General features: G+C 46.4%; 1 protein-coding gene across 1 annotated transcript in view; it reads right to left on the bottom strand.

Moving 5' to 3' along the window:
• Positions 1-22,751, bottom strand: part of TENT2 (terminal nucleotidyltransferase 2) — a 1,145,598-nt gene that overhangs the window by 778,933 nt on the left and 343,914 nt on the right. Inside the window, exon 3 of the mRNA XM_069627408.1 lies at positions 19,681-19,936. Within this exon, the coding sequence (XP_069483509.1) occupies positions 19,681-19,936 (256 nt within the window). The remainder of the gene's footprint in view (positions 1-19,680; positions 19,937-22,751) is intronic.

The raw sequence follows: 22,751 nt of genomic DNA on the forward strand, positions 1-22,751 counted from the left end.
CTCAGAGTTGCCCCCAGTAGATTAAACCCTTGAGTGAGGAACCTAGTCTGCGCCAGACCTAACCATAACCTCTTGATGGGAAACCTCAGTGTCTCCTCCCCTATGAAGTTAGTTCTAAAGCTGGGTGCCACCACTGTTTGGATTAGTCACCCCCCCCCCACCATCCCTCTGTCACGTAAGGAGAACCCTCTGGGTTTCCTCCAGTATAACTAGGGCTGGAGGTTTTCCTCCCAAACAGGCAAGACCTACGAAGACTTCACCAGGCCGGGATGCTGTGAAAATATGGTTGCTTCCTTTCTGCTTTTTTCCTGGCTTAAAAACTGGAAACGCGACAGACAGTAACGCAAGACTTGTTCTCATAGCTGCAGCCTCCCACCAAGAGTTCAGGGGGTAATACCACAGTAGAGTTATGCATCTAAACTGTTTCCACGCCCTAAACACTTGGGGCCTGATTCACAGAACGTTTTCCTATGGGAGTGTGCCAATATAAAACGCTTCTGTGAATCAGGCCATAAGTGTGTAAAGATGAGACACCGCAAAATGAAGTACAAGAGTGAAACAATAAAAGTTACTCATCGTAGTGACCTAGTCTATAGTCCTCTTCTTCCAAACATGTGGGAGTTTCCTCTCACAGGGATGGGGCCAGAGCCATTTTGGTGCATCAAAAAATCCCTCATTTTGATGGGTACACATTCAACCAAGCCACTCCAGGGGCTGTCCCGAGCCACGTCCAATCATTCCTTATCCATCGACTAGGCTGTACCCGACTGATGTGTAGTGGGGAAGGTGAAAGGACGCATGGACTAAGAGTACTATAAATGCTACTATAGCTTATATATTGAACACCACCTGAATTGACAAAAATAAGATGTGATGAGGCAATGAACACAATCTAAATGTCATTGAAACTGGCAATTGTGGTACTTTCAGGTGCTTTCATAATATGATCAGCAATATAATGGTCAGGCGGGAGGTTTGTGTACATTTGAGATAAAAATGAATCTCCCACAGTAGAGGGGGAACTTAATTAATGGTACTTGGAATAGTGTAGACATTGAAGCCAACAATACGAGTAGTATTCCCTTTAGAATGCCAATAAGAAAATCACAAACAAATCCAATGAAATAAGACTGGCACTAAATGCCATGTGAAATGCTTTGCTTTCATTCGAATGGACAGAAGAGACGGCGCGCGCTTACATACGCGTCCTGTGTAGATCCATTTAAAACACTGCAAGACGTCAGCTGTTGGAACATGTGATGTCACCCAGTGTACTTAAATAAAACTTTGCTAATAGGCGGCTGCAAAATGCCATGCGAAACGCAGCAGAACATCCTAATGAGGAACTGGATAAGAATAACCCAAGCAACTGTAAGTATTCATATTGAATGTATGAGCCTAAGATACGAGATAGGGCCCCAATTCAAATGATAAAGGTTTATAGTGTTTCCTTCTTTGATGATTCCGATACTCAAGGGGTTGCCATCATTCAACTGTAGGTCAGATTTCCCAAATTGATGAGAACAAATGTTTGAAAAGACACCAGGTATGAGACAATATTAATACGTTTTCTTACGAAATATGAAATCAATTAGGAAGTAATCCAAGGGAATGGTTTGTTTGGACTTAACCAATGAGTACATTTGTCTTCAATACAGAAACCACTTTGATTAAGTTAACCAATGGGTTGGTGCTGGTATTGACAGATGTGAAAACCATTAGGAGGCAGTGTTAAATATTGTAGATTAAACGGGTAACTATACCAAATTCCCCATCTTTAAATAGAATGCAGCAAGAACACAGTCACCATAGGAAGTCACTATATGTGGTTTGGTGGTGGTCATAAGGATTGCATTCTGGTGAATTCGTCATTGGACAAGAGATTTTAAACACTTCATAAAACACCCAATGAGGTATTGTCAGATGGGATTAGGTGGTGGTCACTTGGAACACATTTTGGTAAATGAATTCTGGAGTAAGGAGGTGTTGCACATTGAAACCTACTCCATGTATAATGTAAATTGACATGTACATAATGAAGATATTCATGATGTGTCGTCCTTTCCCCGCCATCCTCCCAACTGCCCTCCCCTAGCTCCCCCCATTGTATTTTCTCCCTTTCTACCTTGGTTCCATGCTTGAAACAAAAATAATTCAGATTGTTTTTTCTTCTGCAGTCAAATCATTGGAATTCCTGTTAATTGTTGTTCGTCCCTTACATACAATGCTTTATGTATGTGTTTGATGTTCACATATATTACAGCCCTGAGGAAGACACTAAAAAGGTCAAAACACGCGTTGGCTGGCTGTACAAAGCAATCGTAACAAAACAGTGTTTAATCAGGAGTAGCAGCTCTGATTATTAGAGCCCAAAAAAACAGTATGGGATTGTGGCGCAGGTTGCCAGTTATGTAAATATACAATTATTTTTGTTGAAGGCTTTGGGGTCTGTGTCTCATGGTAACATAGGCCTCTGCTTGCCTGAGGTGTGGTAGATAGCTCAACTAGGTTTCCGCCCCAATATAGTGCACTACTGTAACTTAGTCAAACTGTAATGTATTTTAATCATGCTTGGGACTGAGCACCATCACAAGCCGTATAGTCTAAGCATCATGTCATGTACATATTAAAATGCATTGGAAAATATAAATGTGGTCAGCATATAACAGTTATGTAAAGGTTTGAGCCAGGTTAATCAGCTGTTTTGGATACCCGAGTAACTTAACATTGCTGCTGGTCTGCACGCCAATGGTCTGGGATGTGTTCCAATAGTTCCTTTTGTTTTGATAACTAGTACCATATGTTCTACTGAACAGTGAAGTCCTGGAAGGCTACAATCAACTACAATGCTTCCGGGATAGGCCAAATTTGACGGAGATTGTGGACCGATGGGCTTGGAGATAAATCTGTTTCGTGCCTCACAATGGCCGTAAAGCTTTAAAAGAACAAGTTACTTTCTTACCTGGTAACGTTCTTTCGATGGGATGGTCCGACGACGTATTCCATATCTATGACAGGTAATGTCCACAGCTGTGCTGCTTCGGAAAATCTTTGGCGTCTGCGTCCTGCGTTGATGATGTCGATGCGCCGTCCCCGAGGAACAGCCGACGTCACCCGATGTGATAAGTAGGACGCACGACGCCCATAGCCTCAGTTTTTTCCCAGAACGTGTGCCACCAGTTTTCTGCCAGTCAGACACACAAGGCCTTGGAGAACGCAAGCTGCAATCGTAAGCTACAAGCGCAAAAGAAATTCTGCAGCGGGGAAGGAAGGGAGGGAGCGATATGGAATACGTTGTCGGACCATCCCATCGAAAGAACGTTACCAGGTAAGAAAGTAACTTGTTCTTCGAGGGGATTGGGTCTTCCGACGTATTCCATATCTATGACAGACTCCCAAAGCAGTACCAAGCAAGGAGGTGGGAAAGAATTAAGAATACAAATTTAGCACGCCCAATCAAATTGCGGAATAGAGAACTGCCTTGCCAAAGGCCAGAGCTTGCCCTCTGATGGAATCAAGGGACTAGTGACGTACAAAAGTATGTACTGAAGCCCAGGTGGCTGCATCACAGATGTGACGAAAAGGAACTCCCCTCTGCAGGGCAGTAGACGCAGCCACTCCCCTGGTAGAATGGGCCTGCAAGCCAGCCGGAGGGTCCTTACCCGCCAAGCGGTAACTCAGAGATAGCTAAAATAATCCTACGAGACAAAGTCTGTTTCGTCACAGCTTATCCCAAACGCTTTCCAGCGTAACCAATGAAAAGTTGATCGTCCACTCTGACCCGGGACATGCGCGAAATATAAAAGCTCAACGCTCTCCGAGGATCAAGCCTATGGAGCCTCTCCTCTTCCTTACCAGGATGTGGAGGAGGATAGAACGCCGGAAGAACAACCTTCTGGCTCAAATGAAATTCCGAAACCACCTTCAGAAGAAAAGGACGAACTCCAAGGACACCCCTGTCCTTATGAAACACAGTGAAGGGTGGCTTATCTGAAAGTGCCTGTAACTCACTCACTCTGTGAGCGGAAGTAACCACCTCAACAGCCTCAAAGGGCAAGAATGTAAAGGCTCAAACGGAGCACCCATAAGAAACTTAACAAGGTTCAAATCCCAACCGGGCACCAAAAAAGGTGATGGAGGGAACACATTAGTGAGCCCTTTCAAAAACTGCGAAATTAAAGGAATCTTAAAATAGGAACACTCTTCAGACGAGCACTTAAATATGGACAGCGCCGCCAGGTAACCTTTAATGGTCCCCACTTGCAAGCCCCTGTGGGCCAAAGAAAGCAAAAAAGACAGAACCATGGGAATGTCACATTCAAAAGGATCCACATTCTGAACTCTGCACCCGTCACAGAACTTTCTCCAACGGCAACGGTACAGAGACTTAGTTGCCGGCCGCCTGGCCGAGAGCAACACCTACATCACGTCTTCAGGGAGGTCCCAATCCTTATACCTCAACCTTTCAGAAGCCAAGCGTGAAGATTGAGGGATCTGACCTCTGGATGGAGAACCTGACCCCCCTCCCGTGAGAGCAGATCGTCTCGGTAGGGAAGACTACGTGGAGGGCAGATGGACAAGTCGAGAAGGTCCGGGTACCACGTCCTCCGGGCCCACGCCGGAGCAATGAGGATTATCCGGGAACCGAACCTCCGTAACCTCCGCAGCACTTGCGGGATGACGGGGACTGGAGGAAACGCTTACAGCAGTGGGAATGACCACTCCACCACTAACGCGTCTCCTAAGGCTCCTTTTGGAGGAAATTCCCGCGAGGAAAAACCTTTCGCACTTCCGGTTAACACTGGAGGCGAAGGGATCCACTTGAGGGGTCCCCCAAAGGGCAAAGATCTCCAGGAGAATCTCCTGAGCCAGGTCCCACTCGTGACAGATCGTGCTCTGCCTGCTCAGAGCGTCCGCTGTTTTGTCGTCGTCTCTGGCCAGATGAACCGCCGAGATCGAAACTTCCTGCTGGATGGCCCAGAACTCGAGCTGCATCGCCTCCCTGCACAGCGGAAGTGACCCTGCCCTCCCCCCTTTTGTTGAGGTAGTGCATGGCCACCGTGTTGTCCGTTAGAATCAGGACACTCTTTCCGCGCACAGTTGGCAGAAATGCCTTCAGGGATAGCCTGACGGCCCTCATCTCCAACAGATTGATATGGAGTCTGGACTCCAACGGAGACCAACGACCACTGACTGTCAACTCGTTGGCATGAGCTCCCCATCCCGTGAGGGATGCGTCCGTCACGATCGTCACCTCCGGCCAGGGCAGCCAAAATGGGGCCCCCTTCATCAGATTGCCTTCGACGGCCCACCACGGAAGGTCCCGGGGCTACCGAGGGCGGCACCTGAACAGGGTCCGACAGACTGCCGGAGGACTGAGACCACTGGAGCTTGAGTGCCACTGCAAAGATCTCATCCGCAGACGAGCCTCTGGCATCAGAAGAATGCAGGATGCCATGAGGCCGAGCAGTCTCAAGAATTCGGACGCTGGGAGATTCTGGGCAAGCTGAATCTTGTGCACCATCTGTTGAATGTGAAGAGCCCTCACCTGAGGAGGAAAACACTGCCCCAGGGACGTGTCGAGCACTACTCCGATGTACTGGAGCCGCTGCGTTGGCGTCAAATGGGACTTCTTTAAATTGAGGGAGAAGCCCAGCCTGTGAAGCGAGTGGCAGGTGACGGACAGATGATCCAGGACTTGCTCGGGAGAGCTCCCCCTGATCAACCAATCGTCCAGGTAGGGGTAGACGTGGATCCCCCCTTTCCTGAGATGCGCTGCCACCCCCACCATGAGCTTCGTGAAAACCCTCGGGGCTGAGGTCAATCCGAACGGCAGGACCCGAAACTGAAAGTGCGAGTCGCCAACCGCGAACCTCAGGTACTTCTTGTGCTTGGGATGGATCGGCACATGGAAGTAAGCATCCTTGAGGTCGAGAGACACCAACCAGTCCTGAAGCTGAAGGGCCTGGAGGACTTGAGAAAGAGTCACCATCTTGAACGTGTCCTTCCTGAGGAGTTTGTTCAAACCGCGCAAGTCCATGATGGGTCTCAAACCCCCGTCTTTATTCGAAATCAAAACATAAGGGGAATACCATCCCTTGTTCCTCCCTGCTACAGGCACCAGTTCTATGGCGCCTTCCTCCAGCAGGGCTTGAATTTCCTGAGCAAGGAGCGGATCTGGATACTTCAAAGAGGTTCCCTGGTGGATTGTCGTAAGGCCTCTGCCGGAAAGGAAGACAGTAGCCGTGGGTTATGATCTTCAGAACCCACACATCCGAAGTAATGGCTTGCCACTCTACAAGATGCTGCGCCAGCCTTCCCCCAACTGGCAAACCATGGGACCTGGCCTCATGACTGAGTGGTAGCGGCTGCGGCGTTGCCTGAGGGCAAAGAGGCAACTGCCCGAGCAGCCTTGACACCTCGAGTACCTTTGTTTCCACCTCTGGCACTCTTACGATGGCCTCTTTGACTGCTAGCTCCCCTCGCTTTACTGAAGGACGAGTAATAGCGAAAGGAACCTCCCCTCCATTGCTGTCCCCTAGGATGAAAAGGCGGAGGTTGGCGAACTGCAGCGCACAACGACTTCGCTGCAGCTTTGGAGGTCTGCAACCTCTCAAGGCTCTCGTCAGCCTTGCTGCCAAAAAGGTGTTCACCGTCATAAGGCATTTTGAGGAGCCGGGACTGCACATCAGGAGCAAACCCAGACTTCCGCAACCACGCAAACCTGCGCATTACGGTGCTCGCCGCCATGGACCGGCTGACACAATCCGCCAATTCCAAACCCGACTGAACGGCCTCACACATAGCATCCTTGCCATCCTGAACCATAGCAAGGAAACCATCCCGTTCGTCCCCTTTGGGAATATGATCAGCCGCTAATGCAACACAGTTCCACAGAGTGTGTGTGAAACGAGACAAGGCACATATGGAGTTGGCCGCCTGAAGCGCCATACCCCCCCCCGAAGAAAACACTTTCTTCGCGCAGCCGTCAAAACGTTTGTCGTCCCTATGCGGAGGGATGGTAGGATACGACACCTGCTTTGCCGGGGCCGTAGCCACCTGCACCACCAAACTCTCCGGGGTGGGGTGCCTAGACAAGTAGCGGGGGTCGCTACTGGCTGGACGGTATTTTCACGACAAAGACTTACCCACTGCCGGGAGACTCTCCGGAGCAGTCCAAGCCGCCGCCACCCTTCTCTGCAGAGCCATATGAAAAGGCAAAACCTTGTCAGTGGGTGGACCGAGATCAAGGATGTCCGTGAAATCATCCTGAACGAACTCCCCTGGGGGAGCCGACCAACCCAAGTACTCGGTAACCCGAGACATAAGGCGCCGATATGAAGAATCGGCATGAGTGCCAGGCTCCGGCCGACAAAACTCCACCTCCGAAGAGGTGTCCAGTCCACTGGCATCATGCAGCGACTGCCGCAGGTCAACAAACTGGCTATGGCCCGAGATCAGGTCATCTGGAACCGGAACCAGGCCGCCATCAGATCCTTCATCACCCTCTGAAATGTACTCCAGGTGGGGAGAGGAAGACCTTTGTGGACCAAAGCAGTGACGGACCTTAGCCATGGCCTTTCTAGGGGCAAACCCCGTGCCACGGGGCCCATCCGACACCACCGCCTCGAAAGGCGTTGAGGACGCCGAACGAGTCTGCGTCGACAGAAAAGGCGTTGACGTCAGCTGCAGCGCCGCCAGCATCGGCGGCGACACAGTCCGCGAAGCCGGAGCTCCGAGCGGGTCTCTCGACAACCTAGGTGCCGACGACCCCCTCGGAGGCGGAGCCTCGAGAGAAATCGTCGACGACCTTGGCGCCACAGGCGTCAATGTCTTCTTTGAAGACGGCACAGGATCACACGGTCTCGAGCGCGTCGAGGACCGGGACCTGGCACGGGCATGGCAAGAACGGCTACCCTTGTCCGAGCGGGACCTCTCCCGCGAGCCGTGCCGACCACTCGAGCCCGAAAGCGTATGAGCGGCGTCTCTCGACCGGTGCCGACCGACCCCACTCGGAGGCACGGACAGACCGGTGCCCTGCGATTCCAGAATCCCCCCTCCTCCGGTGTCGCTTGCATGGAGGGATAAGCGACCTGCCGACGGGCGGAGTCCTCGGAAGAGGACGGGGAAGGCGACCTATGCCGGCGGTCGCTTGCATGGAGGGATAAGCGACCCGCCGACGGGCGGAGTCCTCGGAAGAGGACAGGGAAGGCGACCTATGCCGGTACTTCCTGGAATGCCTCGAAGAGGCGGAGGAGTGGCGAGACCGACTCCTGGAAGGAGACCCACCGGTCTTCCGACGATGACGCGGAGAGTCGCCCCTCGAGTCATCCGTCAAAAGCCCCGCAGACCTCGATTCCGGGGCTTAGACACCCAGCCTACCGACAGCTTCTTCTTGCGTTCCCGCAAGGCCTTTGCCATGAGCGACTGGCAGTCGACACAGTCGTCCGTATCGTGGGCCTCCCCGAGGCACCAGAGGCAGGCGGCGTGCAAGTCCGTGACCGACATCTTGGACCCACAGTCCCCGCAGTTCGAAGCCCGGACGCGGGGTTGAAGACAAGAAAGACATCACCACGAACAGGTCTTCACAACAAACCAAACAGGTTCAACGAACCGAGAATAGAAAACAGCAAACTCCAACGAGCCGAGGCATACCGAGATTCACGAAGCGAACACGTTCGCGGAAAAAACGGAACTGACGCTATGGGTGTCGTGCATCCTACTTATCACATCGGGTGACGTCGGCCGTCTGAGGTCGTCCTCGGGGACGACGCAGGACGCCAAAGATTTTCCAAAGCAGCACAGCTGTGGACATTATCTGTCAGATATGGAATACATCGTCGGACCATCCCATCGAAAGATGACATCTAAAGGGGGGAGTGAGTGCGGTTTGTGATCCTGGACAAGACAATGCTGGTGGCAGAGGCAGAGCTGAAGGATCCAGGAACTACTCTCTCCATGATAGTCTATGGAGAAAAGAGGGGGGGGGGGGCAATCATCGGTCCTTTTTTCTGCTTGGATTTTGAAGCATCGAAATTGCATGTTGGGCTCGGCTGAGAGAGATTTCTCTTTTATACACCTGTCCCTCCACCTTCTATGGACTCCCCCAAACTTGTTGCTTTTGTTTTACACCTTGTCCGGACTTAGAGAAGCGAAGCCTTCAACTTCACTTCACTGGCCTTTTTGCTCATTTGTGATTGGGGAAACCGACTAGTCCTTCAGACTGTCAGTACTGGGAAACTGTGTTTGGGTAATTTTTTCATATTGCACAAACCATCGTCCAAAGCAGTGCAATGTGGAAACTTTTTTTTCACCCTAGACTTACACCAAAGACATTTCTGGTTACTTTTAAATGTAACCAAAGACGAGCATTTTTGCAATGTTTTAATTAGCATGTTTGGCTACTAACTGTTGCTAGAGTACCAAGATGGCTACACCACGAGATCCTTTGCTTGTTCTTTGGCCAGTTGGTTTTTTAGACTGCTTAGGTCAGGAATTCTTTTATAGTCGTGCATTTTCCTGGGAAAACTGCTGATTGAGGGCTAGGTCATGCCATGTGTGTATGGGCTCTGGAAGTGTGCTGGCACTGTCTGGTCCCAATCCACAAACTGGTAGTACGTCTAGTGCGAATGCATGAGTCAGCCTCAGTTCCCGATTGGACCACTGCTGGTGAGCAAGAGCGGCGGACATCCTTTCTGTTGGAGGGCCGAGTTTGATCTCTCAACTGAATTTAGAATAAGAAGGGTCCTGCAGCCATTCCAGCTATCAGAAGGAGTCAAGTATCCTGTGTAGTTGTGCAGACGGAAGCCACGAGTATGAATCCTGAAGAGGCCTAGCGACCATTCTTGCTGCTGTCCTGGTGAAGCCCTGCTGGACTATCTGATCTCAGAAGACCTTTGCTGGTGCTTCAACCCTTTGGACTGGTGGGACCAGCTAGTATCATTGCCTTCTCATGGTCCTGCAGCCTGGAACCTTCGGATTTGTCACTGGACCATCCGGTGGACTGACCAGCTCAGTTGTGGGCTACTGTGCCAGAAGCGTTGCCATTCTGTGTTGTTGCCTAGAACTTCAGGGGTCTCTAGCTAGTCTTACAAGTCATCTTCCTGCAAAGTTTGATCATCAACGGATCATGTTCTGGATTGCTTCCATTGTTCGCGACTGTTGAGACGCTGTCGTCTGTGTGTTGACTGTCTCTGGAACAGGCCTTCCCAGTCTGGTAAATTGTCCTGAAGAGCCCTGCATCTGTGCCTGGTGCATTTCTTCACTGGAAAGGGTTGTACTCAGCTCCTGGACCAGACCAGAAATGGCCTTGTACCCACAGCTCCTGGGCATCTTTTCCTGGATCCAACAGTGGAGAGACCTACCTAAGCAACCCCCATTTGACCTGCCAAGTCCTTTGGGAAAGTCTGAGTAAGGGTGGTGAATAGTCACAATACTTACCGGTGCCCCCCCCATCTGATCCATTATAAAGATTGTGAACAAATTGATTTATATTCCATTCCATTTAAAACGTTTATTGAAAAAGCAGCTCTAGAAGCTAGGACATTTATTTTACTTGACTTAACTGTAAATACCTTTGAAAGACTTCTGGAAAGACATCTGGAACAATCTTGACACAACGGAACATTTCCTAACTTTATCCCTTCTAAACAGATTGTGATCGTTTGGGTACAAGGCCCCATTCAACTTAGGGATGTACTCATACACTTATGGGTTTCTATTTCTGTGAACTGGTTACACAAATGCCTAATTACTTATCATGTGTATTGGTGTATTGTATGCCTTGCATTAGCCACCTGCATGATACATTTTTATAGTGTGATTTTTGGCCTATGATAAGTATTTTTGTACTTTTCTGTCCAAGGAGAATCGTGTATTTCACTGTGTGGGCTCATTGTGGACCCCTGACCCCACTCACCTCTCTTGAGACTTAGCCTTGGCCACTCCACGGTTACCTCGATTGGTTTGGCTGAACTCAAGAGTTGCCCTGTTCACTATAGCTAGGGTGGCCTCCCAAATTCCATCCACCAAGCTAAATTTTAGAAAGCAATCTTAACAGGCTGCAGAAGCTCAAAGGGCTTTTCTTGTGTGCCGTTTGAGAGAACTATTATTTTTGATGGAGCTATATAGGGAAGTACTACCTAGGACCATGAGCTCACCACCCAAGGAGCTATTTTATTCATATTTGGTTATTGTTTGCATTATGGTCAATTTGAATTAACACTAAATATTTTAAGGCATTCATATCTTTTTTGGATGCATTTTGCTGAGAGACCATGATGATTTTAATAGGTGATTTTGGGATTTGATATTTTGGGGATTTTTTGTGAATAGGAGAGCCAGTTTTACACATTTTTAATATCACATTGGGAAAGTGGAGAGGTATTAAGAAGGCAATTTATTGTATGAGGCTGTGTAGTGAGAATTGGTGCGGTAGTCAATTACTTTTAAGGAGCTATTATGTTTTTGAGATGGTTGACCTGTCCCGAGTGGACAGAGGGCAAGAAAATGATGCCTGCACATTCATTTATAACCATTTGCATATTGAGTGTGTTGTGTAGTTACATTTTCACCATTAGGGTTTATTACTAATTCCTCATAATAACAGTAATTACCCTTTACAGGAGAGTGAGAGCATTCATTCAGTGTTCATTATTGAGAATCAAGTCAGAAGCATGTGTGGCTATGTATTAAGTGTGTGGCATCTATTTTGAAGTACTGTTTATTGTCATACTGTATATGGTGCATGTTTTCATAAGGAAGGGGTTACTAAAAGGTTTCAAATGTGGAACGTCAAAATACATAACTTTAGTAAAACAATCCTGTGTGGAGCGAGGGGGCAAACCTACTGCAGGGGTTTGTTGCCTGCTCTCTTGATGCAGTGACAGGTATAGGCTACCTATATTCCTACCACAGCTCCTAGGTCTAGTGCACTCCACTTGGGGTGGCGAAAAGACTCTGCGAGGGGGAGGTGATAAGAATCAGGTCATTTGGCAACCACAAAGGGGTCCCACAGCTTAAACAATCCTACACCCTAAAAAATATTCTCCCTACTTCGCTATTGAAGAGGGGCTAATGGGGGTTGCTACAGGCCTGGCGATACAATTAATTACATATAAAGATCTTAAAAAGACACTAGTGAAAAGTTGGGCGTCTGTTGGGCACATCTTAATAGCCATCTAGCTAAGATACTAGAATGGCTAACCCACATGTTCATGTCTATACCTGGAGATTGCTGCCAAGCAGTAACCAGATGGTTACATGAAGGAGGTGTTGGGGATGTTGATAGCAATTTCACAGTGGCTGTGCCTGGAGGATTGCCTGGGGAAACCCTTTTTACATACATGAAAACACCAGGCATCAAGTCAGGGGGGGGAGGTTTGAAACCCTATACATTAGAAATGCCCTAGACCAAATAAAGTATGCACCCTACAAGTATCCAGAGTTTGCTTTGCAGCACAACTGGTTTCAAGGGGATTTGACATATCCTACTACCAGGGCTAGGCATGGCACTTTTACTATGGAAGGGTTAACCTTGGAACACATACCTAGGTACCACCCAAATAGGGATGCAAATGACCCCTATACCAGAGAACACTATGGAAGTCTGAGGAGACACAGACTGTACATGCTCAACCTGTATAGTACAGAGCTATGGGGGCTACACCAGCACCACCTAGACAAGTATTAGCAGGGGAGGAAGGAGCACTTCCATTTCAGACCCTCAACGCCTTATTGGGCACGTGGCCTCACTAGGCAAGAGGACATCCCTAAATGGTATTCCACTAACTTGAGCCAGCCTATCCTCAAGTTACTCCTCAGCAGAGGGCTTTAGCAATCATGCCAGCCGGTTGTAATCCACATATGGAAAACTGATAGCTGGGTGTCCGTGTATAGTTTGCTATACCATCACCTATTAGAGACTCACTCAATTACAGCATTAACCTCCATTCTGGGAGAGATACGGAGCTCCTGGGGTGTAGAAGCAGCAAGGAGTTTAGGACTAGGTATATCTGGGGGCAATTATCCCATGATAGAGGGAGTACTTATGCCACTAATAAAAGGAGACTCAGTGAGAAGTCTTCAGGTGGAGGGTAAAAGAAAATATTAAGTGAGAGTAAGCACACTAAAAGGGCACCACGCACTAGCACTACGGATACTAGACAGGAACCAGGCAGAAACACCTTCTGAGCTAAAAGGTAGAAAGGGAACGACGCACGCTTCCAGTCTGCCCCACATAGTAGTGGGAGAGAGGGCGACCCTTCAAAATAGAACAGTATCAGTAGAGAGGGATAGTACCAGTCCCAGGCAGGAAGCTGGTTGGTGTAAAAGATCCTACGAGTGCAGATGTGGTGTGAAAAAATACCTACAATTTCAGGGATACGGCTTAGGCAACCACAAAGATAGAGATGAAGACTATCCATCACAGAAAGAAGAAGAAACTGGGCTCAACATCGAGGGCAGCAGAAGCCTGCAAAGAGGGAGGAGAATAAAAGTGTGAAATGACAAAAATGGGTCTACCTCCTCCTGACTCACTTACCACGATACCAATATACACTGAAAGACTTCTGTGCACAGTAGACAATGCGCTTGCTGATCAGGCTGCAAGACTGCAGACTTTACGGATGGTAATGGCACCATTAACACGCTCTGCTACATATATAGTTTAGGACAAAGTCCTGTTTGGATGCAAATAGTTCTAACCCACAAGGCTTCCCCACTACTTACAACCTTTATCTGGAGGCCCGAGTACAGGTATAACAAGCCTTTATCTACATTGATGTAAATTAAAGCTATGGAGAAAACCCTCAAACAATTGTTCTGAAGCCTTTCAAAAAAATGCACCCCGTAAGGGGAATCTTCTTGCCGTTCAGCTTCTGCTGTGTTGTGTGTAGATGTTCATGGAGCAAACAGAAGCACTGCACATATTTATTTTCCTAGCATTTTAGGATTGTATAATAAACATGGAAAACTAAGTTGCAATTGAGAGTAATTTTTTTGTAACAAATGCTATTTTTGCCAGTGAAAGCAAGCTAGTATTGTACAATTGGATTTTTCAGAGTTAATGTGCTGTGTGCATAATCAAGTGGAGACAGCTCATTCTTACACAGATTTAATTTACACTCCAATTATAAAAACAGTGGGTAAAATGAGTATGCACGCCCTAGTTTACAATCCATTCAGTCTTCCATCAATGGGATACATTACTATAAAAGGTCAGTGGCAGCAGAGTCTTTGCTCAAGGGTGAGTGATTGTCATTACACCAATTACAGGTGTTATAGCCTCGCAAATCTTCAAGGCTACTATTAAAAAATAAAAAACAAATTGAAAACCTGACTCTGCAGGAAGTGCAAGCGCTGTTCAAAAACAAACAAATGAAAGTTACATTTGTAATTGAAATAGAAACTCACCAAAACCAGTCCCTGTAATAATCCAGATAGGTATTTACTTCATGTAGCACTTCATACATGGTTTGCCAATATCAAGGCACCGTTTAATTATTTGAATATATAAAGCGCACAATCCTCGGGCATCGCGGCGCTGTTACAGAAAGCTTAGTTACATAAGTGCTTGCAAAAACATACATACATGTTGCCTAACCCGTGTTGCAGGGCAGCTAATTTAGTTTAAGTTCTTGCAAAGACATACAGACTGATTATTATACCTCAGAAGATACCCAGTTTACCAACCTCTGAAGGATGTTAGCCAATAAAATAGCTCAGCCGATTCAGCGCTCGTTTCTGCAATCTGTGCGGGATCAGTAGGTTGCCGGTTTGAATACCAGCAAGGTCAACTCAGCCTTTCATCCTTTCAAAGTCGATAAAGGAGTACCAACTTTGGTTTGTTGATAATTGTGACTGCATGGTAATGATTTCCATACAGTTTATGCACACATCGGCTAGATGTTGCATACATTTCTCTTGCAAAGAAGAAAAGTAATGTTTACTCTCCTGAAATCACATTTACTCTCAAAAGTTTAAAAATAGGGAGTAAAATACTCCCACCTCAAAATCTTACCTGCAGCACCGTCTATACTATAAAGAGAACAGTGATGGTAGCAATCCTTGTTGACAAGCTACCACCAAATAAGCAGAATAGATTGAAACTAATCTCTGCAGCACATGCAAGTGTATCCACAACCCACTTTGGGGTGTCGGCTACTGCACGGCTCTTGTAAATCAGGTATTGGTGGCCAGGGCTTAGTAAAGTGGTACGTCAGTATATAGCGTATTGCTGCATAGGTTTGCAAACAAACGTGGACAATTCCCAACACCACCTGAGAACACACTAACAAGGGATACACTGCCATTTGAATCATGTATATGGATCACAGAGGTCCACTGACACCTGTCAACAAGTATAAGTATTTGCTAGTCATGGTAGACTTCTATATCATTTTTACCTGGTTAATTCTCTAGAAGAAAGCAGATTTTAAGGAGGTCAGAAAGGGATTGCTGCCCTCATTAGCTACTACAGCACTGAAATTACTCCAAGCTGACAATGGGCAAGCCTTCTCTGGCAAAGCCTTAAGAAAGGCCCGGTCAAGCTGGGGTTGTACTCTGCATTTCCCGTTTCGACCACAGTCAAATGGGGTGGTCGAGAAAGACAATGGGATAATAAAGCAAGCCTTAACTAAGTGCATCCTCTTCTGGAGATAATTGGGTAAAACATGGCCCTTTAGTGAATCGTAGCATAAAAAACGTATCTCGCCGTTGTCAATGTGAGGGTAAAACACCTTAGGAGTTGCCATTTGGCTCTCCCATGTATATGCCTGACTTATACAATCCTTGTAGTTCTCTCACCAGGCCAGACGCTTCTCAAAAATCACCATAGTATCAAAATAAAGACAAGTCACACATCACCCAGCGCTCTGAAACACTTGTGTATGAGCGCGATATAAATAAAATATATCAAATATCAAAATATATCATATCGATATGAAAAAACTATCACCTTGAAAAAGAAGCACTTGGACTATGCTACAGGCCTCCTGTGAAGGTACTTGAAGTCATTGGCTCAAGAACAGCCACCCTGCCAGCTCTGCCTCCTAAAAAAGGTACGAGTCCAGTATCGGTAGCCCACACCTTAAGCCAGCTCCAGATAGGTTCTTCTCTTGGGAACAGGGGAATAACCATCTTGAACAACCCGACAAGCAGGCAGGAGTAGATAACAATTAATCAAGAAACCTCCTGAACCTCGAGACTTTTTCCGACTTTTCCTGGAACGGATGAGCCAGAAACAAGGCCAGAAATAAAGACAAGCGCAAGATCCATCAAAGATTTTTGACCATCCGAAGTGTACAAAGAACTAAAACGTTCATTGGAACAGTAATCCTGTTTTATACTTTTCTGTGGCTGTCTTCTCACCTTTTTTGTCTTATTGAGCAATAGACATTTTGTAACCCCAATGGAGATCCAAATAACCAGCAGACATTTGAACATGTCAACCTTTGCCTTACCACATACACTACACAATAGGGAGGTGCAGGCCACTGATGAGGATGGGGTCTCAACATCAACTAGCATATACCCACTCGAGTTACTTCAGATCTGGACATGCCAGTATAACACCTACACTGGACCTAGTATATAAGTCCAGGTAAATACGCCATCAATGATCGATGAATCTAGGGTAGTATTGCCTAAGATGCATGTCACAGAACTATATCAACATGTTGAGGGCCAAGATAGAAGCATTTCCTCAAGGAGCACTGTTAGATCCTGAAGATAATCTGGAGAATTTAGAGAACATGTCAGGTCATGTGTGTTGTGAAATATTTTGACATCTTTCTTTTTACAAGCAAAGACCAGTGCAGTGGCTGCGGAAAATGTCAGTTTGTATGGTCCACACATTCTGTGGTGTATGATCAAACATTCTATGACACAATTACAGAAAACATGGCAAGAATGAGACCCTCTTAACATGACAGAGGGGGTGAATTTTGGCAAGTACATGGAACTGAACCTCTAGAATTGGTGTGTCAACACCCACATTTGAGCTACTTCCTCAATTACACCCATTTTGAAGTAACATGTAGTTTTCATGAATTATCCTTAAATCCCAATTGGAAAAGACAGCAAATTCTGGTGGCCAACTGAGCAGCTTGAAGCACAGCAAGAAAACAAATATGAACATTTCGCAAATGCCTTGGGCGTTCCAGTAGATTGGACCACATCAATGAGATTTCTAGCAGGCACAAAGGCATAGGTCTAGGTACTTCTAATGCTAGGGCTACAAAAATCACTTCACAAACCTATGCCATATCCATAGGCAAAGAATGTCAATTAATGGCAAAGCAAGCACTTTTAAAAGAGGTCATTAGTGAAATAAACATGGGCAAAGTCCGGTATTTTGTCAGCAATCCTAGACACAATAGATGGACTAGGACCAAAAGAGAAACGAGAAGTGAAGAATCGTCTTACACCTGTAAGGAAGCCGTTTTGAAAATCCAAAGATTGCAAAATCATTCAATAGAGAAGAGCTTTCTTACCACTAAAGACAACTTAATTGCATTGCAACAGGGAATATACAGCCTGAGATATGTGGTACATGGTACATATAATCCAAGAGGACTCGGAAAACCTACAAGCTGAACAACAAGTAATAATTCTGATGATCACAGACTTCCTGGACACACTGTCAACGGAAGTTCCAGATTGGACAGCCATAACATGGCCAGTACAACTGAATGAAATGAACTTATCAAAACAGGCTCAGAGACGGGCTATTCCAGAGTCTACCTGTACTCTGCAGAGCGTCTTCAAAACGACATTGTACGAGTTATCAGCATGGGACAAAGACCTCCTGTCATGGACAATTCATGGAATCCTGAACATTCCTGTGCCAACAAGACCATCTCTAATGTGTGAGAAGTTGCAGTCGTGGAGTACCATGCATCAAGTGAAGGATCATTGCGTACAAACCATCTATGAGGTGACCTACACCCATGCTTGCGTTCATCAGTATTCCCTGAAAGATTGTGTGGGAACACTACGCAAGATGCCAGGACAGGACAACTTGAATGGTCTGAACAGAAGTCAAACTCTACCATATGTACATTAAGCGCGATCCAAATGGAAACCTTTAGTAGCAAAGCACTACTACCCAATGGATCCTACATCGTGCAGTTCAACGCTTTGTGGTATGCCTGTGGGAATTGCCAGCCTGACCACGGTCTTCATCCGCCAGTGCAGACTGAACTAGTGGCATTAAACTGGCTGGAGGGAAGCTGAAGCCCCTTAGAAAACGGCAATTCTCCTGAACTAAAAGATTAGCAGCAGCATAGAAACCTTTGAGGACGCATCAAACTGAGCAATGCACATGGCCAAAGGCCTGCTGGAAAAAGCACCAGATTGGCCAACAGGTGATCAAACTCTACCAGCAAGCCCCCACCGCCCCCCCCGCCCCCAATCGAAAGGGAGATCCAGCCTGGGATCCATTACAGACTGGCTGATGCATTCAGTCTTTTCCTTCAATCCAGTGACAAGCATTTTAGATTTCATTGGGAAAATAGTTAAAGGGATTTCTCCTATGTTCTAGATCTTCGCAGCTGGTTACATCCTGATAGCCTTTATTAACAGACTAACAGATATGTTCACTGCACCAAAGCTCTAACCAGACAGATGAGAACTGTTTGGAACTTCCGTGGGAGGATGATCTACCCATCTCAGTCTCGACGTTTATTGGTTTTGCTGTATCTACCACAGTGCACAGACTTGCACCACCACCTAGCAGTGGTCCACAGACCTGTATCTGCCAGAGACAGCTCTTCTCGATAAGATACAGGTTGCATTCTTACTACCGTTTAATTTCTAGGTACCTGAGAACTTTTTCCAGATTGGTCCTATGTGGAATACTTTGTTCTTTTCAAGCTGCCCCCACTGCTTGTTCTACTGCTCATGGGGGAGTGATGTGTGTTTTAGCCATGCTTGGGATTAAGCAATATCTCAAGCAGTGTAGTAGTTAAGTATGATGGCATGTAGATATAAAATGCACTGAAAAATATTCATGTCGTCAGCATATAAAAGTCATGTAAAGGTTTTCCTGTTCAGTTTGCAGGTCTGGGGTTCGAGCCAGGCTAATTAGTTGTTTTGGAACACCTGGTTACAGTAAACTAATCAATGCACTGATCTTACATGATCATTTTATGTCTTTGGAGAAGAACTACAGAACCACAAAGGGCAGGCTATCGTCAGGACTCCGCCACAACACATCCTTTGATCGCACACACACCCTTTCTCCCCCACCCAGACAGACCAAAATGTATGACGAACAAGATTCTGATCGCTCCAAGACACCATCCACAAACCAAAAAGGTCCTAACCAATCACTACGCTCCTCACTGCAGAAATATCAAACTGAAAACAAAAAAGACACCAAATCAACCACAATTTCACCAGACCTACCAATCCACTTTTAACATCCAGATAATACTAACACCAACAGCCATGAATCCAGCTCACCCCTCAGTTGAAGGACACTACAAGAAAGAAACCCAACCAGGGTGAGCACAGTTTCCCATGCAAATGGCAAACGTTGCATTTTACAAATATAGCAGAAAACAAAAGAAAACCTACAACATTACAAAAGCAAAGCATAGCATTAACAGATTATTTCTTTACCTTCTATGGTTTCAGGTAGCATTGTAGGCAACTGAAAATTAAAACTGTTACAAATACCTTATCTTTGGCAACTGGAAGCGTGGTTTCTAAATAGTGCGTAGCTTGAGAATCTTGCAACGGAGGTAAACGCCCTTTCACATCTGGGGTCCGAGGTGGTGCCTGAATCACTGGTATTTTCATTGACGCTGGAACCGAATATCTGCGTTCTTCTCTTAAAGGCACTAATTGACGAAGTAGAGCAGATGACTGCTGCGGAGACTGGATCCGCTGCCGCTTAATATCAAAGGGAACTTGTTGCTCATCACTTCGTCTTCTGCAAAACAAAGGGATCACCTTTCAAATACAATTCACAGAAATGCAATAATTTCACGTTTAATATTGTGGAAACAAGGTGTGGTTAACCAGGCATTTCCGAATTAAAATTTAAAACCCATTTCAAGCCTGTGTGATGAGAACCTAATTAGCAGCGAAATTACAGATCAGTATCAGAAAGTGTCAATTCCTGAGTAGGGAATGTGGAATGTAAGAGGACGTTGTTGGGTACATACTATAAAGCATTGTCACTGTTGTGTTTGTAGGTGGATTGTAAGAGGGAACGTGCAGTCACCAGATGACCGAATACAGGCATAAACCAAATCATGCACCCTCAGTTTTCTAACTGTAAAAGTAGTGACAGATGTCATAAAAGGTGATTAACAGGTCTACAAAAATAAGGTTGATCGATATTGTGGAGTCAGACAGACAAATCTAAGCTTCCATCCCCTTATGACCCAAACCCACTTGAATTGGGTAGAGGCGTGTCTTGAACATTACCTAGAAAGGCCTAAAGTTGATACACAAATACCTGCTTCAAACATTTAACCCTGGAAGGCGGCTACGAAATAGGTCCATAATTGGAAGTCTGTCTAACAATGGCTTCCTCAACAGCAGCATAATAGCCTCTATAAAAAATTGCACAAATAACCCTTGACCTGTTAAACCTTCATAAGTTTATCTGGGAAATAATAGGCTAAGTGGTTAAACCGTTTGTGGAAAGCAGTCAATTTGGGTTCTACAGCTCCAGTGCTAAGAGGGGTATTCTGGCTTCAGGTTTATGGTGTGGGGTTACCATACCCAAACTATGCAAATAATCGATAAGCTCTCTTTGGCTCATGTTGTGGTTGAGTAAACCTAGGAGGGAGCAGGTTAGAAGAGCATTCTGGATAGAAGTATTACTTTGAATAATGTCTACACTAAATATACCTTTATAACTCGCAATTAAGGTGTTGGTGAAGATTACAGGCAAGCAATTCGATTTCAGAAAGTATCTAGGAATGTTCCTAGGTCTTGACTGCACTTGGATGGATAAACTCCAAAAGCAAAAGACAAACATATTTAGGAACCATGTTTCACACATCGTAAAGATAATGGTTGAATGTGGCACTGGTACAGATGCTGTGCAGTACCCAGTACCCAGTTGTAAGGAAAGAACCCAACAGAGTGTAGCTTGTCGGGCACAACTGAAGGCTAGTTCCTGCATAGCTCCCAGTGCCGCTCTGTTCCCAGGTTTTCTTGTCGAGTCTGTGGACCAGAGTTCTGCCTGCTGGACACAGTTAAGGAATTCAAAAAGCTGGAGGGACTGGTGCTCTATCCGTGTCACCAATGGCAGTGACTCAGCAGAGACCAGCAAAGAATGCCTGCTCCTTTGCATGTGGGAAGTCAAAGCACTCTCAGAGCCGGTTAGTGAGAGTATGGAGTGCATTTTCAGGGTGAAAGATCAAGCATAGCTTAGAAGGGATTGCCACAGGGGACCACAGCTGCAGTGTCATCTCTGCCGTTTGTCAAGGCAGGGGGCAAACAAAAGACCCTGGGGTAGGATTGTCTACAGAGCACTGGTGGGTGTTGGGAGTAGCCTAGGTTAGCATGTGAAGCCGCATGGTGGAGAGAAGGTACTGATTGATCCAGCTGGCCTACTGGCGAATATGCAGAGAAGCCACGCTAAGAGGCAGCAGAGCTGAGAAAAAGGAGGTATTAATAAAACAGCAATGTTAATTTATTTCTCTCCCAATGCGTGGGGGCTTTCTAGGGAACAATGCTCACACCAACATTCCAAAAACCTCAGGAGGTTCTGTATGCAGAAACTAGTCCAGTCTCCCTCGTTGAGTTAGCAGGCATAAAAGTCCAAGGAAATTATGGAGGTGCTGCAAGGGATGCATTGAAGTAATCCCAGACGACTAAGTAGGGTTTATGTGGGCATATACAAACCAGAGCAAAACAAGAATCAGGTCTGTGATGCAGGCTGGGTCATACACAGGTAATCCACATACAGAGGTAGACAACAGTCCAAAAGGGGAAGGCCAACAGCAAGCCACAGTCCAAAGTGCCAGAAAAGAAAAAAAAAAAAAAGTTGGGAGAAAAGCTGTCACAGGTAACATACGCAAGCATAGTGTGGCGCACACACACAGGGCTAAATGTTGCAGCGTCCTGGCAGCATGGCCAGGATTGGCAGTGTGTCACGGTCTAGCGCATTATCTGACGTAGTTTTCTGGGGACTGTGGTTCAATGTCTGTCACATGCCATGGCCAGCGCCATTCAGTGACCCAGCGTGGCAGACAGCTGCCACTTCCTTGAACACTCCACTTGACAGTGTGCCATATTTATAAACTCTAGGCCACAGAGTGACAATTCATTTTTTTATAGGACAAGTCGATTTGTCCAACATCTTGTCCTTGGGGCGAGAAGATTCAAAAACTAAAATTCCACACCCCAGTCTTATTTTGGGTGCTGGCAGACTCTCCCCTGGTACTTTGAGGAAAGTGGAATCTGTCTTCACCCCTTCCCAGCCAGGACAGTTGCAATGCACAATTCCAAGGATTGCCATGTCAGCAGGCAGAGTCCTGGACACCAGTGTCCAAGCAGCAGATAGGCCTCTTCCAGCAGCTGGTCACTTCAAGTATTCCCTTGGAGAGGGGGCACCTTTCTGCCTCCTTGTAAATTCTCATAATCACCCAAAGGCTTGGTGACCTTCGACAATCTTTATAAAAAAAACAATTCTAATGAAATCCTCTAAGATGGTTTTCCCATGTTGTTTCAACGAGTGAGTCTCTTAAGGGGAGGTCTCATCCCCTTATATAGTTTTTTTTCCAGGG

This window comes from Ambystoma mexicanum, chromosome 6p (genome assembly GCF_040938575.1).
Source record: "Ambystoma mexicanum isolate Mex_15411 chromosome 6p, UKY_AmexF1_1, whole genome shotgun sequence".
Lineage (NCBI taxonomy): Eukaryota > Metazoa > Chordata > Amphibia > Caudata > Ambystomatidae > Ambystoma > Ambystoma mexicanum.